The following is a 16,544-nucleotide window of genomic DNA, read 5'->3' on the forward strand; positions in this document are numbered from 1 at the left end:
GGAAAAACTAGTTGATCCTTGGACATTTATATCCCTTTTCTTCAAGTGAATGTAATCTTCCCCTTTTCTGAGGCTCGTTGGGCAATGCTGAGAACAGAACTTCTTCGCTAGGTCTTTCAGTTTTGTGTACTGTCCTGTGCCAAGCATCTTGCATCATCCAGTTCATCCTTAGTTTTTCAAAGATGATCATCTCCAAGGTATACGGAGCACAGAGGAAGGTGAACCTTTAATGTAACCTGTATCTTCTTTTTAAGTGGTTCACTTATGAGCACCATATCCCCAAGCCTCTGATGCAAGGCCTCTCTAAATTGTTAAGTTTGCAGTTTTTTAAATTAATGTTGTTCAATTAGTGACAGAGCTTTCTATATGTTACTATTATAAATAGCCACAAGAAAGTTATCAGTAGAGTTCTCGGGGTTCAAAGCTAGAAGCAAAGTTCTGCACCCTATTGCAGGTACCAATAAAGCCATGTTGACATTTTTTGTGGATACTGTCCTGTTTTGGAAAGTACTAATAACTATAATAATGTTATAATAAAATGTGTCCTCATCACAATATTAACAGAGGCACATTTTTCAACATATGCAAACAAATCTGCTTCTGAAAAGCCTCAGAGAAATTGTCGATAGAAAATTAATCACAATTCACACATTATTAAGAAATATTAGAACAAAGTTCTGCATATTTAAGGTGATACTTGCTGTCTTAGGCAGTGAAGGAACAGCTAATGCTATTACATACTCTCACCTTCCCTAAACATTATACATTGGTTTGTCATTAATTTCAACTGATTAATGCCTATACATACCCTTATACTTCAGGTAAAATGATATTATATTAGCACATGCTTAGCATTTCAGTAAAGGGCATTCTTGAATCCCACCTAAAAAGTAACTGCATAAAAGATCTTTAAAATTAACCTGATTTATCATCTTAAACTGTTTTAGCAGCCTTCAGAATTGGTCTTTTTCGTTCACTTGTGAAAAAGAGGGTATGACCTATAAGCAGATGTAGGATCAGCCTGAGAAATGCATACAGCAGAAGGCTCCATTGTGCCATTTTTTTTGTCAGAATGCTTGAAGAATAGTTAATATAAACAACAAAATGCTTGGTCTTCAAGTGCCTGCTGGTTAAAGCTATGTTTAAATGCCACGTGATAATTTGCCCTCTTCATTTTCTATTAATAAAAAGACGTCTGCTCTGCCTTCTTCGAACCTGATAATGTAAATCATTGTTTTTCTTAGACTTGTCTAACATAAACCATAGACTCTGCAAAAGCCTTAGTTAATACAATTGTGTTTTAAAGGAAAATTTGGGTATTAAAGTCCTTGGATATTAAAGTCCTATAAATAGATAATAAAATCTCTACATGAAAATTCTAAACACTTTCATCTTCTGTTTACTAAGAAACAAGAAGTCAAACTTTTATCTTGCTAATTTGAAAATTGTCACTTTCATTTTATTGTGCATCCTGCTGAATTTAAAAACAAGTGCTCTTAGAAACCACTGAAGTCTTCTAAAACAATTTGTTTCTAGCAGCCAAGATGACATTTAAGTTTGGTTTTGTTTTTCCTACACCCTTGAAATGCAGGTTTTTTTATATAAATGTCTTGAAGTAAGACCTTATCTGAAGTATTTTTCTTGTATTTTGTTTTTCATCATAATTTCTCATCTTTCTCTGGCAGATGTTTTTGGTCAGCCTTACTGTTCTCATTTATGTGTGTGTGTGTACATGTTAGAATATCAATCTGTGCATTCCTCTCCTCGTATTCTTTTTTTTCATGACAGGCCAAAGTGATGGTCTATGTTTTTAATGAGGAAAGCTTATTGAAAAGACTTTAAACATTTGTAAAATATACAAATATGCAAAAAACACCAGCATCAGTGATGTTCCAGAGCAAAAAAGAAAAATCAGTCATATTCAGTTATTATATTACAAGGCTGTCTCAACAAAACAGTCTTGCTTAAGGTAACAGTTCACTCTCTGAGAGGCCACTAGGAGAAGCTGTTTCCAAAGTAGAGGGCTGAAAACAATCTAGTCAACCAGTGTCCATCATACCTAATTCCCGTTGGAACTGGAATACCATTTTTATCTCACGGGCCATAGCTATTCACAAGAATCTTAATCCTACAATGCATCAAGTGACCTCTGCAAATTATTACAGGTTTTAAGACCTCTAGGCATCAAAATATTTCTAGAGACTACACCAAGACTTAAAGAATTTTATCAAGTGAGGAAAAACAGTCCATTCCCAGAAGAAAACCTAAATCCACCATCTAATCAGTCAGCTTCCCTAGAGTAATTGCCATCAGGACAGCAAGCTTGCAAGATTGTCACAGTAAAAGTTTCTTTAAAAATTCTGGTCAACCTCTATTTTTGGTGTCGTTATTTAAATGTCTTATGGTCAAACAGCTACTTCCCGCTTGAATTTACTATCTCTAGTTCATGAGGTATTTATTTCAAATCTCTTTTGATATTTAAGTCTGAGTGAATTAAACAATTTGAGATGTGACCAGAGACAATGTTACATCTGTGCCAGTTAGACTGTGATCTAAGCAGACAAGACAGGCCAATCCAAATCCAATTGACAGAATTCTCAAAAAATGGAAAACTAGTGTAAGTGAGAGAGAGAGGGCTACTCAGGTTTTGAGTGTTCACTATTTCACCTAGTTCTCTAATCCCAAAAGCAGTTGTGAAGAATAAGGAGGAAAAGAATGTGGAGGAAAGGAAAATTCACTTTCCCTTTACCTTCTTGAGACGATAATGTTAAAATGAAAACTCCTCTTAAGACAGTCCATCACTTTTCTTGGCTGAGTTCTTGAAAGAGAGGTCTCGGGCTCCTCTAAGAAAGCTGAATACTGGTTTTTAATTGAAAAAATCAAGTCCAAACCACTATCCATAACATTTGGGATAGTAGTAAAGGGACTTCTGTTGTTGTTTTTAGTTGCAAAATAGTTCTTACATAGTTTCTGGATGACTTAAACCTTTGAAAACCAAATGACTGCTTGAGTCTGATTTTCGTGGCAGGCACGGTAATTTGTAAATAAAAATAACCAGCTCAAAACAGTGCTATTTTATTTTATTGTCTTTAAATCAATTAAAGAAAAAGATCTAGAAGACAAAATGAGTTGGAATTTTGAAACTATTTATCTATTTTTTCTGCCTCAGCTCACCTCAGAGTGAATTCCTTTTTCTGTGGATTCTTTTTTCTCAGTTGTAGAGAGACATTCCCAAGAGTAGCAAAAAATGCTCACCAACACAATATGTGTCTCAGAACTGTGTTGCGAAAATGCATTTTTATATTCTGCTTGTTGCAATAAGGCTAACAGGAGGAAACAAAATAACAGTTCAGAGTTTGTGCTGTTTTCTAAAAGCATGTTTTCAAGAGACAAGTTTTTCAGTGCTATAGATGGTACATTTTTCTAACACCTTTTTGTGTTCTCTTTCTTTTTCTTCTGGGACATTTGCTACTATCCAGACATGCACTGAAAATATATTTAACGGTTCTGAAAATTTTAGGTGTTGTCAACGAGGTTCTTTATGACAACAAACTCAATGAAGTGACAGGTCCCCGGTACGTAGTGATCCTAGCCTTAGTGCAGGTTGACAGATATGACATCCTACTGGCTCACCTTTTTCACTTACTGTTATCTGAACCCCTAGGTCTTTTCTGTCATATATATGACATGCCTCAGCAAGGTTTAATATGACAGAACTATTTGCTTTATCACTCCAGAGCACAATCTCTCCTGACAATGAAATCAGACAGTGCAATTTACTTAAATTTGAACCCGTTCCATCTGTCAGAAGGCTGAGGTAAAGTATCCTGGCATCCATCAAAAGAGAGAAGATAAGTTATTTGGTCTTTCACATCAAATTTATACAATAGTATATTGATGTGCCTGGTTACTCATATCTCCACCATATCTGATTTTTATTGTTGTCTTCACAATAATTTAAGGAGGTCAGGCATTCTTTCCACCTTGACTTGACAGATCACAAATATAAATGATTTAAGGGGTGAGAGAATTGTTTATGTCATGACCAGGTAGCAACTTATCCCTCCTAGATTTAAGTATAGTGGAGAACATTAAAGAAATAATTTAGCAAAACAATGTTGTCTTTCTTCATGTCATTTTAATACAATTTTCTTAGTTGTAGAAAGATTGAGATGCAGTTTTGGAGGCCCTGGAGGAGGTACAGGTTGGATCCACACTTAGTGTCAGGGTAGTAAATTCAGTTGGGAGGCAGTAGCTGTTTTGTTACCCTGGAGCTGGAAGTTAAGAGAGTAACATGAAGTTTTCAGATACTTCTTTTTAAACTATGCTGTATGTGGGGAAGTTGTTACTGCATGGCAAAAATACCATTTGGGAAACGTGTATTTAAATTTCTTTCATTTTGTCATTATTTTAATATAAATACATTAAAAACACCTTTAGGCTAAGACTCTAAGTGTGTGCTTAACGTACTTAATACAAGCCTTATTATTAATTATTGGGACTTAAATTCAGTGTTTAAAAAAATGTCAGTGCTATTGTTTTTTAAATATTATTTACTTGTTGCATCCTTTATGCTATATTTATATGGAAGTCTTGTTTACATGCTGCTATTTGTCAATACAGGATGGGGGATCAAAAATCTATGCTCACTCTAAGCAGGGGGATTCCTAAGTGTTGCCTGCTCTGGCTTTTCTCACTGTAGTTTGCCTATATTTTATGATCACTTTCAGCCATATTGTGCCTCTGCGAAAATATCCAGAAGATTCAAGGAGTTGAAATTCAGCAAGATCCGAGTAGGCCCCTCTATGGTGCCAATAGTACTAATTTTCTTGAGAAAGGATATTATATATCTTTGGGAATGATTTGGGAGAAATACATGCTACCTTGTGTTCATATTGGGATCAGGTAGAAACTTAGGACTTGAATTTAAAAGTTCAGCTCAAAAGTTAAATTGTTTGTCTAGCTGCAGTCTGTTCTTTAACTATATTCACAAGTTACTGTTTATCCTTCAAGGCAATGGGAAAGGGGAAAGGAGAGTTAGCACACATGTTAACTGAAAGCTTTTAAAATAAAGATCACTATTCAAAGAGGAATCAGCGTGAAGAGATATCAACAATTATTAAATATTTAATGTTACAGACCAGATGGAATTGGAACAGTATCTGTTGAAGAGAAAGAAAGGTTTGAGGAAATTAAGGACAGACTTTCCTCCCTTTTAGAAAACCAAATAAGCCATTTCAGGTGAGTGTATAATTTATTCAACAATACTAAGATTTTTCTGGAAGAATTTTCTCATGGTGTTCAATTTTGGTCTTGAACAAGTGGGGTGAAAACAACATAGTGTACCTGCAAAGAATTTTTGAATATATTAAATATGAAATAATTTTTGTACAGAAGTGGTTGTGCTTAAAAATTATTTGTGTATCATGTGAGTTGTATTTCTCTATGGTAGAAAAGATTGTGCAAGAATATAGGCCTGGTTTTTGTTGATCCTTTTAAACTTTAAGCTTTCTATAACTCTAAGAAAATTGTCTGAATGAAAATAACTGAGCCATAGTAATTTCTGGATTAGTACTGATCAGAAAAATCATATGAATAGAGAACGCCTTTGATAGATGGCAGCTAAAACTTTTCTAGATGTCTAATGTAATTTTCTTAGTTTCATGATATACTTACCGTTCCTAAATCAGCTAAGGTCATCATCCTCAATAAAGAGTTTGTCATATGTAAGGACTTGTCAATACCAGTAGAAGATGTTTAGGGAAGGAGTACAAGAAACAGAGCAAACTTGGGGTAGTATTCCCTTCTATTTTCTAGGAAATGATGGTTTGTGAATCTTGGCATAAAAATGGCATGTAGACCACCAAATCTGTTAGTTTATCACACTAAGCCAACCTATCTGCCATCGTTCTGTCAATCTAGTCCTTTTTTAGAATATATTTATAGAATTTTTTTGTCTCTGTATCACCTTCCTACAACCAGTTCCACAGTTTAAATAGTGCTGTGTGAAACAGCTTCCTTTTGTTTGGCAACATTGGCTATAAGTTTGTTGGATGCCCGTCTGGTTTGAGGTAAGTGTCTAGTACTCACTGGTATCTTTCACAGTTGTTGGAGATTTTTTGAGCATAGAGGACATAGCAGTCTTCACTTAGGACTTCATCTCTTTATTAAACTAGAGAGAGCTAGGATTCTTCTTGGAGAGTATTCCTTTTGGGAAAAAATTATGGTCCCTTCCTTTATTTCCTTTAAAGATTCTTCCCTGACACATTTCCTGTTTCCTGTCTTCCATGGGATTAGATAGCTCTTGCCAGAGAAGTGATACAGAGTAGCATAGTACCAAGTGCTTCCTACCCAGGTCTTGGAAAGGCAGGGGAGTACTAACAAAGAACATCATCTGCAGGGGGAAGGAAAACTTGTTTCTGGGAAAATCTTTTCATGCTTGCTACAAAAAAAAATGGAGTATTGGAGGTGGGAGAAGACCTCTGGCCTGTGATTAGCATACTTATGACTATACCCTGTCAAGTTTATGGTAGAAACACAATCACTGTAATTTCCAATGAATATAAATACTTTTACTCATATACAATGGTGTGGTCAGTGAGAGTAACTGTGGCCCAAAAAATACTGAAGCAGCAGAAGCCTTCTGAATATGTACAGAGAGAGGAGGGAGATGGGAAACAGGAAGAGAGGCTAGGCATCTTCGGAATAATTCTGTTCACCCTCAGGCCTTCACGTGCATGAAACAAATTAAAGAATGTATAATAATGTCTAAGTAATAATTTGGGTTGGAACAAATAAAGGTAAAACCCATCATATCTGCTTACCTACACACTAGAGTATGTTGATGAGCTTGGGCTCTATCAGTGACCATAGGATCTTTCTGCCTCTGTCTTGGTGGGTTTTGAGGGAATTCAAACAACGTTCATAGAATCATAGAATCGTTTAGGTTGGATAAGACATTTAAGATCATCCAGTCCAACCATTAACCTACACTACCAAGTCCACACTAAACCAGTCAAGGGTAGACTAGACTAAACCATGTCCCAAAGTGCCACATCTACCCATTTTTTGAACACCTCCAGGGATGGGGACTCCACCACCTCTCTGGACAGCCTGTTCCAATGCTTGACCACCCTTTCTGTAAAGAAATTTTTCCTAATTTCCAGTCTAAACCTCCCCTGGTGCAGCTTGAGCCCATTTCTTCTCGTTCTATCGCTAACTACATGGGAGAAGAGACCAACACCCACCTCGCTACAACGTCCTTTCAGGTAGTTGTAGAGAGCGATAAGGTCTCCCCTCAGCCTCCTCTTCTCTAAGCTAAACAACCCCAGTTCCCTCAGCTGCTCCTCATAAGGCCTGTGCTCCAGACCCTTCACCAGCTTTGTTGCCCTTCTCTGGACACGCTCCAGCACCTCAATGTCTTTCTTGTAGTGACGGGCCCAAAACTGGACACAGTATTCCAGGTGCGGCCTCACCAGCGCCGAGTACAGGGGCACAATCACCTCCCTGCTCCTGCTGGCCACACTATTCCTGATACAAGCCAGGATGCTGTTGGCCTTCTTGGCCACCTGGGCACACTGCTGGCTCATGTTCAGCCGGCTGTCGACCAACACCCCCAGGTCCTTTTCGGCCAGGCAGCTTTCCAGCCACTCTTCCCCAAGCCTGTAGCGTTGCATGGGGTTGTTGTGACCGAAGTGCAGGACCCAACACTTGGCCTTGTTGAACCTCATACAGCTGGCCTCGGCCCATCGATCCAGCCTGTCCAGGTCCCTCTGCAGGGCCTTCCTACCCTCCAGCAGATCGACACTCCTACCCAACTTGGTGTCATCTGCAAACTTACTGAGGGTGCACTCAATCCCCTCATCCAGATCATCGATAAAGATATTAAACAAGGCTGGCCCCAAAACAGAGCCCTGGGGAACACCGCATGTGACCGGCCGCCAACTGGACTTAACTCCATTCACCACTACTCTCTGGGCTCGGCCACCCAACCAGTTTTTTACCCAGCGAAGAGTACGCCCGTCCAAGCCATGAGCTGCCAGCTTCCCAAGGAGAATATTGTGGGAGACAGTGTCAAAAGCTTTGCTAAAGTCCAGGTAAATGACATCCACAGCCTTTCCATCATCTACCAGGCGGGTCACCAGGTCATAAAAGGAGATCAGGTTGGTCAAGCAGGACCTGCCTTTCATGAACCCATGCTGGCTGGGCCCGATCCCCTGGTTGACCTGCACTTGCCTGTTGAGTTCACTCAAGATGAACCTCTCCATAATCTTTCCCGGCACCGAGGTCAGGCTGACAGGCCTGTAGTTCCCCAGGTCCTCCTTCCGGCCCTTCTTGTAGATGGGCGTCACATTGGCAAGCCTCTAGTCATCAGGGACCTCCCCTGTTAACCAGGACTGCTGATAGATGATGGAAAGTGGCTTGGTGAGCTCCTCTGCCAGCTCCCTCAGTACTCTCGGGTGGATCCCATCTGGCCCCATAGCCTTGTGAGCATCCAGGTGGCATAGCAGGTCATTAACTGCTTCCTCCTGGACTATGAGGGCTCCATTCTGCTCCCCATCCCTATCCTCTAGCTCAGGGGCCTGAGTACCCTGGGGATGACCGGTCTGGCTGTTAAGAAACTCCTCCTTGAGAGCAATTAAATCTGTCATTCAAAGATGAATGCCACCATCCTTCAGAGGACTCTAAGGTTTGTCTTAAATTCCTGTTTAATCAAGATAGGCAAACAGTGCTCTGCCAGGTGAAGAGCAATATTATATCTTTCTCTGATCAAATGTTAGAAATAAAAAAAAAAAATAGGTGGAATGGCTGGATTTAAACGAGGATACTGGCATAATACTAGTAGAAGGAAGGATCAATAGTGCCCTGGAATCTGAATTTAGAAAGCATATATGAATTTATAAAGCATATATTGTCCCACAATATAGGACATCCTAATAAAGAATAGGCATTAGACTTTAAAAGAAAACCTAGACTCAAATAATGTAAAAAGATCACCTGTATCATTAACACAGAATAACCTTGGCTGTGAGATTGCTTTCTTAAGAAAACATGGTATTAAAACCACTCCATACTTCAACCCATCAAATACGGATATTTTGAAAAATACGTTCAGCAGTAAAGGTTGATGCAAAGCATGCACGGAGTTTCTCTGGTTTTGGTCTTACTGTCCCATATTCCCTGTCACTGGGCAGTCCCACCATCTCCCAAGCTGGCTTCCTGCTTCCACTGTTCCTTCTACTGTCAGTCTGAGCATCCAAGCTGGTTACATGTGCCCTAGAATATTTTAGAGGCTTTCATGTCTTCCTTGTTCGAATAGGTTTTATAGTTTTTAAATGCCAGATTCTCTATAGAAACCTCTTTATCTTTCTCATAGAGTCACATAGAGGAGTTTTTGTTTGGTTTTTTGACCACTTTTTTTTTTTTTTAATTGTGGCATGCATTTGAGTTGGGCTCCTATTTTTTGAATTTTCCCTCAGGCTGCTTGTAGGTTTCTTGCTTTTTTGATTGCTTCTTTAACGTTTTGGCTTTTGTTTTTCAAGTTCTTCATTTTTTCAGAGTTCCCATTCTTGAAATTGAATATGCATGTACTGAACATACATGTACTGAATTTTTTTGGCCTGTTCTCTTTTGCTACGTTCTTAAATTTTATTGTTGCATGAACACTACTGCAGAGCATGTCTCCTGCTCTGCACCTCTGAAACTATGTCCTGTTCACATTTGAGACCAAATCCAGAATAGCATCTTTTCGTGTGGGTCCTAAATTAGCTGTCCGAAAAAGCAATTCAAAACTGTGTCCCAAAATATTATATCTCATCCTAGTGAGACATTGATCAAGTGTACATGGGTATAGCTGAATTCTCTTACTATTACTATTTGTCATCAATTTGCAGCTCCTCTAATCTCACTTAACATTTCTTAATCACTCTCATCATCCTAATTAGGGGGTCAGTGGTACAGACTTACAGGGGTCACCAGCACTTTTTTTTACTGTAACATGTCGGAACTTTTCTAAGCTTTGCCCTCACTCCATTGCTTAGCATTACATGCACCGGTCAGCTGTCATTGTGGACAGTTTAACTGAAGAGTGTTTTTCTCTTCCTGCCTTTTCAGAGATGCACTGAACATTTACTGTGTCCACCTCTGACACTAGGTGACACCCATCTGAAAAAGATGCTCTCCTGTGCCTGTCAGCTAACCTGCAGCTTCGTTTTAATACTCCCCTATGGCCTTTTTAATTTTAATTTTCATTCCTATCAGCCTGGCTCCATTATGATTAAGATGCAGTCTGCCCATACCATGCTGCTGGCTTGCATCTAAAGCATTTCCCAGTTCTTAAGGTACTTAAACCTTTCCTCTCTTACATCTTACCTACCCACCAAGACTCCAGATCTCTGCCTGCCTCTCCAGCATCAAATGTGGAGGAGCCAGTATTTCAGAGAAAGCTTCCATGAGTGTCTTGGACTTTTTATCTCTGGAGTGTTCCTTCTACACTGCCCTATGTTGCTGGTACTAATGTAGACCATGAGTGCTGCTCCTTCTCTGTTCTCCCCTAGGTAACTTATATAAACATCTCCTGAGGTCCACTACCTTTGTACCCAGCAACTAACTTACTGCTTGGTCCTCCTGGATGTCACAGACCCAAAGGTCTGTATGTTTAATAATTGAATTGACCACTGTCACCACCTATGTCTCCCTATCCTTAAAGATCCCCTCAGCTGTGGGAGCATCCTTGCCACAGCTGGACAGTGTGAAATCAGCTGCCATGGGGGTTTTATCCAAGAGATTGAGTTTCTCTTTGCCAGCAAGATGCTGCTTCCCTGCCTCCCCAGCAGCACAGAGGCAGGACTGCTGAGTGTCCCTTTAGGCCTCTGCGGTGAACACTTCCTTTCCTTTAAGCTGCTTATCTCAAGAAAACAACTCTTCTCTGTCAGAAGCTCCTTGCACCAGTTGCACGCATAAGCTTGCTGCCCATGTTGTACTCATACATATTGTCTCTGCAATAAACTGGGTAAGCCCTGTTCTACTGTGGGACTTCTGTCTGCATCATGAACTTAAAACTGGTTGGGTTTTAGAAGCTTGTTATATTATTTACAGTGTAGAACATAGCTGGAAGTAAGTCTTTGATTTGAAATTTGAAATATTCAGCATAATCAAGAAATGAGTGTCAGTTATTCAAAAGCTACCATTAGAGGTTGATAGAAATAGACAGTGGAAATAAACGGTCAAGGATTGTGGAAATATACTGAAAAGGGAGGAGGAGACAAAACACCTGAAGATGTGTTCTCTTTTAAGATGGCTTAATGCCTAATGGTGATTAAATCTGTTTTGCTAATTTGTTAACCTGTCCCCAAAAATTGTTAGCACTACAGTAAGAAAGAAACAAAATGCGGCAAAGCAAATACTGGAATTCTTGCTGCAGGAAATCCTTTTTTTACCTCATTTACAGAGCTTTCTTTTGGGTGATGAAAATGTATATCTAAAATTCACTGGTCTAAATCCTTTTATCATTAGGAAAGATTTTACTATTGGAAAACATTAGAATATGAGGCTACCATTTTCAGTGAGTAATAAGAAAAACATAATCTCAGCAAAGTAAAAAATCCTTTTTCAAATTGGGGATATCCCAGCAAGATTTTATAGACAGGATTAAGAGAGGTTACAGTTGCCTGAGCATCGTAGTCTCATTGAGCTGGTATATTGGATCATTCAGTAGACAAAAATGAAAACCAAAGCTATCAGTTGGATTACATTTTAATTTACATAATTTTAGAAGTATCAAGACAGAAGTGGGTATGGTTTAAGTTGTAGCTGATAAAATTTAAGATAACTAAAATGCTTTTCCAAGCTAATTATAATAGGAAGAGTTATAGAATATCTGCAGGCATTTTTATTCCCATATATCTCTAGAAACTTAAATGTCTGACATTTTATCCTTATCTTAATCCAATATTAAAACAAGATATAAGAGTGCTACTTTACAGCTCCTGTAGCTGTCATGGCTACATGAGAAATAGTACCTCTTTCCAGGAAGATGACAATTAAGCTCATCAGAGACCATTAAATATCCTTCATAGTTGAGAAAGTGGAAGGGATGCTTTTTGCCTTTTGTATCTTTTCTGTATTTATGCCTGACCTGCTGGTGGGTTGATACTGCTGCTCTATGTATGTGCTCCAGGGTAGACTACTGAAGAGGCCTTCTGCTTTTATTGGTACTTCATGTATGGGAGTCTCCTGCTAACATAATTTAATGCAAGTTGTGTGCATTTACATCTCAAAGTAAATTCTTAACTTAGGTATTATAATTCTAATCATTTTCTCTTCCTTTTTTTTCTTTTTTTTTTTACTTTTCAAGATACTGTTTCCCTTTTGGACGTCCTGAAGGAGCTTTAAAAGCCACACTTTCATTACTTGAAAGGGTAAGTTTGAGAATGTATTTTAAATTCTGCTTGACTACTAAGCCTGCATTTTTCTTTTGCATTCAGGCTACTGAAGGCAGAAGGGAGGTTTTTTCCCTCAATGTCTTCCACACAGGCAAACAGCTTTTTTCTGCAGGACTTATTTATTGGACTTTCACTTCAAGCCACTGTAGTGACTCTCTGTTTCTTTATAATTTAACAATTACCCAGCATTACCTCTAAAGTAGTACAAGTCTATTCTACACTCCCCCTTTCCTGTTTTCTGTGGCTTCTATGCTGCTGATGCTGTCTATACTCATATGTAACATTAAAAAACCTCTATATAATCCAAATAATCTTCCATAAATGCATAATCTGAGTCAATTTAAGAAGAAAAAGCTATATGCAGCAAAACTGACAATGGGCAGCTATAAATGTAAACTCCTGCCTGGCAAATCCACTTGTATTGACTGGAAGGGAGAAGATCTGGTAATGGTAAAAGCATCTCAGTCATCTCTGAGGAAAGAGAACTTTAAATTCCAGCAGAGATTCCAGAGGAATTATATCAGCAGGAGCCCAATGAAGATATGAATTCAAAAAAAGCTTAGATCCCAGTTTGTATAGCTTTGCCAAAATCTGAGAGGTCTGGTCCCAGGGAGTTTTGGTGGTTCTGCACTGCAGAATACTCCATGGATAGAGATTCTGTCTTTAGAAAACGTCTGCCATGTTCAAAAACACGTAGAGAGTCTGGGCATGTATGTTTTCTCTCACTTACAATTTCAGTGATTGTAGTGCTATGTAGATTCTTTGTGTTATACGAAACAGCCATTTCCTCTCCCTGTTCCTGCTGTTATAAATGGTAATGGTACTCTATCTGGTGCTCAAGGAACACCATTGTCAGTCTTGACCAGGAGTAAATGTGCATGCCTATACCTGTGGATGCAGAATGGGTTAGAAACATCTTATTGTACCTGTGTTCGAAAATTTTGAAAAAAAATCAGGTCTAGAATAGAAGTTTTTGAATACTGCATTTTCACTTGTTGATAACCCAGAAGTTATTCATTAGAAAGAAGCAAGTTAACAAAGGTAGATAAGTCATATGTGTATGTGCAAGTAATGGAAGAAGCCTGCTTTGCAGTGTTTTCCTAACAGCTTCTCTGTTGCTGAACCTATTTCTTTTCTACTGGATCCTTCCCCGGAACATACTTCTTGCTCCCTTCCTTTAACAGCAATTTTTAGATATGTTTTATAAGCTTGTCTGGGGATCCATTGGAGAAGCATTTTTAAAAAGTTATGAGTTATCTGAAATTTTATTATTTACATTAAAGTGTGGTAAAAACATACTGAGTTTTGTTTACACCTACCTGTTGAAAGTTAATGGAGTATAGAATTAAAGTAAAAATGCAAGTGAATTATTAACAATATTTATTCCATTTTTCATAGTAATCCAGAGTATATAATGTTGCATTCATATGAAGAGGTATATATTTTCAGTTTATCTCACTTGCAACAGGTGATCCATTTTATCAAAGTCCTGTATTTTAAAAATGAATAGTCTTTAAATACTGGCAGGTTTTGAAAAGCTTTATGTGATCTGCTCTTCTGCTTGTCCATAATAAAATATTCTGCCAGAAGTTCAGTGTTTTCCCTGTGTACTATAGAAGACTTTTTCACAGCAAGGACATGCTGAATTTGAGTAACTTTATGAAGGAAGAAAAGCAAGTCGGTATTAGCTAGCTCTGATGGTGGTGTTCACAGTTTCTCCTTTACACTGTTGAATGGTTATGCAATGGTGGAAGCTTTTCCACAGGTGAGAATGAAGCAAATTTCCACATCCACATCTTTAGTGGGCACCATGATCCAGCCCATCCATGGAATGCTCTTGTTACACAGATCTCGGCATCACCCAAATGAAGACTGACTGGCATGCTGCAAGATGCCAAACAGTAGGGGTATTGTATATAAATACCATATAGGCGGTCAAACCAGGGTTGAACAGAAACCTTCAAAGGGAAATACCTAGTTCCACCAGCTGAAATACTTCCTTTTGATTTCTGCCTTTAATCATTATCAGATTTGTAGTGTCTTTAGGATACTTTTATCCTTTTCCCTTGGGTTTTGGGTAATGAGTGTAACCAAGCGGTATAATTGTCTCTGACACAGGTTTTAATGAAAGACATTGCCACTCCCATACCAGCAGAAGAGGTGAAGAAAGTGGTTAGAAAATGTCTGGAGAAGGCTGCCTTGATCAATTACACTCGACTTACAGAATATGCCAAAATAGAAGGTTAGTACAGCAATCAACTGCCAAAGTGGCTGTAAAAGCCAACAATGCCTATTAACTGAATATTCTGTGAGCAGCCTTTTCCCTTTCCTGAACAAACCCCTACCACAGCAAGGGGAAATGTCTCATTAAAATCTCAGCTGGTGAACTATGGAGCTTTTTCCTATTCATTGCTTTAATATGCCTCCTGGGACCCTGTTTGAATGGAAGACTAGGACTTCTTAATTTAAGTTGCCCTTTGTTCTTACTTTTGAGTTCTCCATAAATCTAAAAGGTTGTTTATGGGTTATTTTTTATTTCTCTAACTATTTCTAGTAATTAGACTACTGACAGGAAATTCTTTCTTTATCAGCAGTAACAGTACCTTGAAACTTGAAAACTTTCGGTATAGATGCCTTTCTGATGTATGTATAAGGCAGACAGATAGATAAGTGGTTGGGGTTTTTTTTCTGTTGTGTTGTCAGATGTATAATAATAATCTGATGATTAAAACCTTAATTACATCCTGATGTCCTGAATGAACTAAGAGGACAAAATACTAGATCTGATGGTAAACAGCATTTTTTCTGGAATTTATATATGTTCTAGAATGTATACCATGAAATTAACTTAAGATATTGCTCAAAAAAAAATGACATTTTATTATTTCTAAACCTTATGTAGAACAAATAGGAAGTTGTAATAGTCAAATGCCTTCTCAAGACACATATGCTGTTCTCCATTAAGTACAGAGAGCCTGAGATATGCCTGTACAGATATATTCAGGAGTAGAAAACAGTGTGTGCATCTATATAACTGTTTTTTGGAGGTAGAGTCAATTAACAGGAAAATATGTGAAGGATGAATTCTGCTTTAAAAAAAATCTTATTTTTATGCATAGTATGTTTTTCCATAGCATGTATTTCTAGCAATACACTAGAAGAAATAGAGTTATCATAGCAACAAAATGAAGAAGCCTCATATGTTTAGCAATATTATAAAGCCAACTTTTTCCTTTTTCCATTTCTGCTCAAATTCCCTGAAAAACATGAGTTAACCAATCTCACAAGTGATTAACAAAAAACCCATCTCATCACTATAGCAACCAGTATTATATCATGGGAGTAACAACATGAAACCATCTTAGTAACCAGTTTATCATAATTAACTATGATATCATGTTGTGTTAAAGAAAGAAGGATGAATATTAAATCTATTGTGGAAAACGAAAAAGCAAAAATAACTGTTTTCCTTAGTTTTTATCTTTCTGTATTCAATAAAGAGGATTTTCTAATGTTCAGTACTTCATTCTTTCAGCAAACCTGTTGAGATAATGGGTATAAAAATAGAAACATTTTTAAAAGATGACAAAAGCATGCAAAAGATATCTAAACTCACTGGCACTAAATTGGACTGGAGAAGTTTTTTATAGTGATGTAAATACACCTTTGCGCAGGATTCTTAACTATATCCTAGAAAACTGTGGCAGTTCCACTGCAAGTAGCAAATTTTGCACTTTAAAATATGCACACGGTTAACACTGCAGCAAGCTGGAACAGCACATAAAACTGCCGTGCATCCCATGGCATATTTTGACTTGCAGATTTCTTTTCGGATTTATTGTCTTCTGATTGAAACACAACTAGATTTCTGTAAGTAGTTTTACACTCACGTAATTGTAAAACCAAAGCACAATAGATAATTGCATATAAAAGTCTAGTACCGTAATGAGAAATAGGTTGAGTACTTTCCTGAGAATAAAATACAGTACGATTTGAAAGTGAAGGGCCACAGTATCATAACATCAGAAAATTAAACACATTGATTTTCAGTAGCAATGACACCTGTATTGGTCTCTTTCTATACTCTGGTCATTACAAATA

At 37.9% G+C, this 16,544-nt stretch overlaps 1 protein-coding gene across 13 annotated transcripts in view; it reads left to right on the forward strand.

Annotated features, from left to right (window-relative positions):
• Nucleotides 1–16,544, forward strand: part of CADPS2 (calcium dependent secretion activator 2) — a 335,485-nt gene that overhangs the window by 239,345 nt on the left and 79,596 nt on the right. For all 13 annotated transcript variants that reach the window (XM_075727943.1, XM_075727950.1, XM_075727951.1 and 10 more), the window contains 3 exons: nucleotides 5,140–5,241; nucleotides 12,356–12,419; nucleotides 14,562–14,685. In XM_075727943.1, coding sequence (XP_075584058.1) covers nucleotides 5,140–5,241; nucleotides 12,356–12,419; nucleotides 14,562–14,685 — 290 coding nt within the window. The remainder of the gene's footprint in view (nucleotides 1–5,139; nucleotides 5,242–12,355; nucleotides 12,420–14,561; nucleotides 14,686–16,544) is intronic.

This window comes from Pelecanus crispus, chromosome 1 (assembly GCF_030463565.1).
Source record: "Pelecanus crispus isolate bPelCri1 chromosome 1, bPelCri1.pri, whole genome shotgun sequence".
Taxonomy (NCBI): Eukaryota; Metazoa; Chordata; class Aves; order Pelecaniformes; family Pelecanidae; genus Pelecanus; species Pelecanus crispus.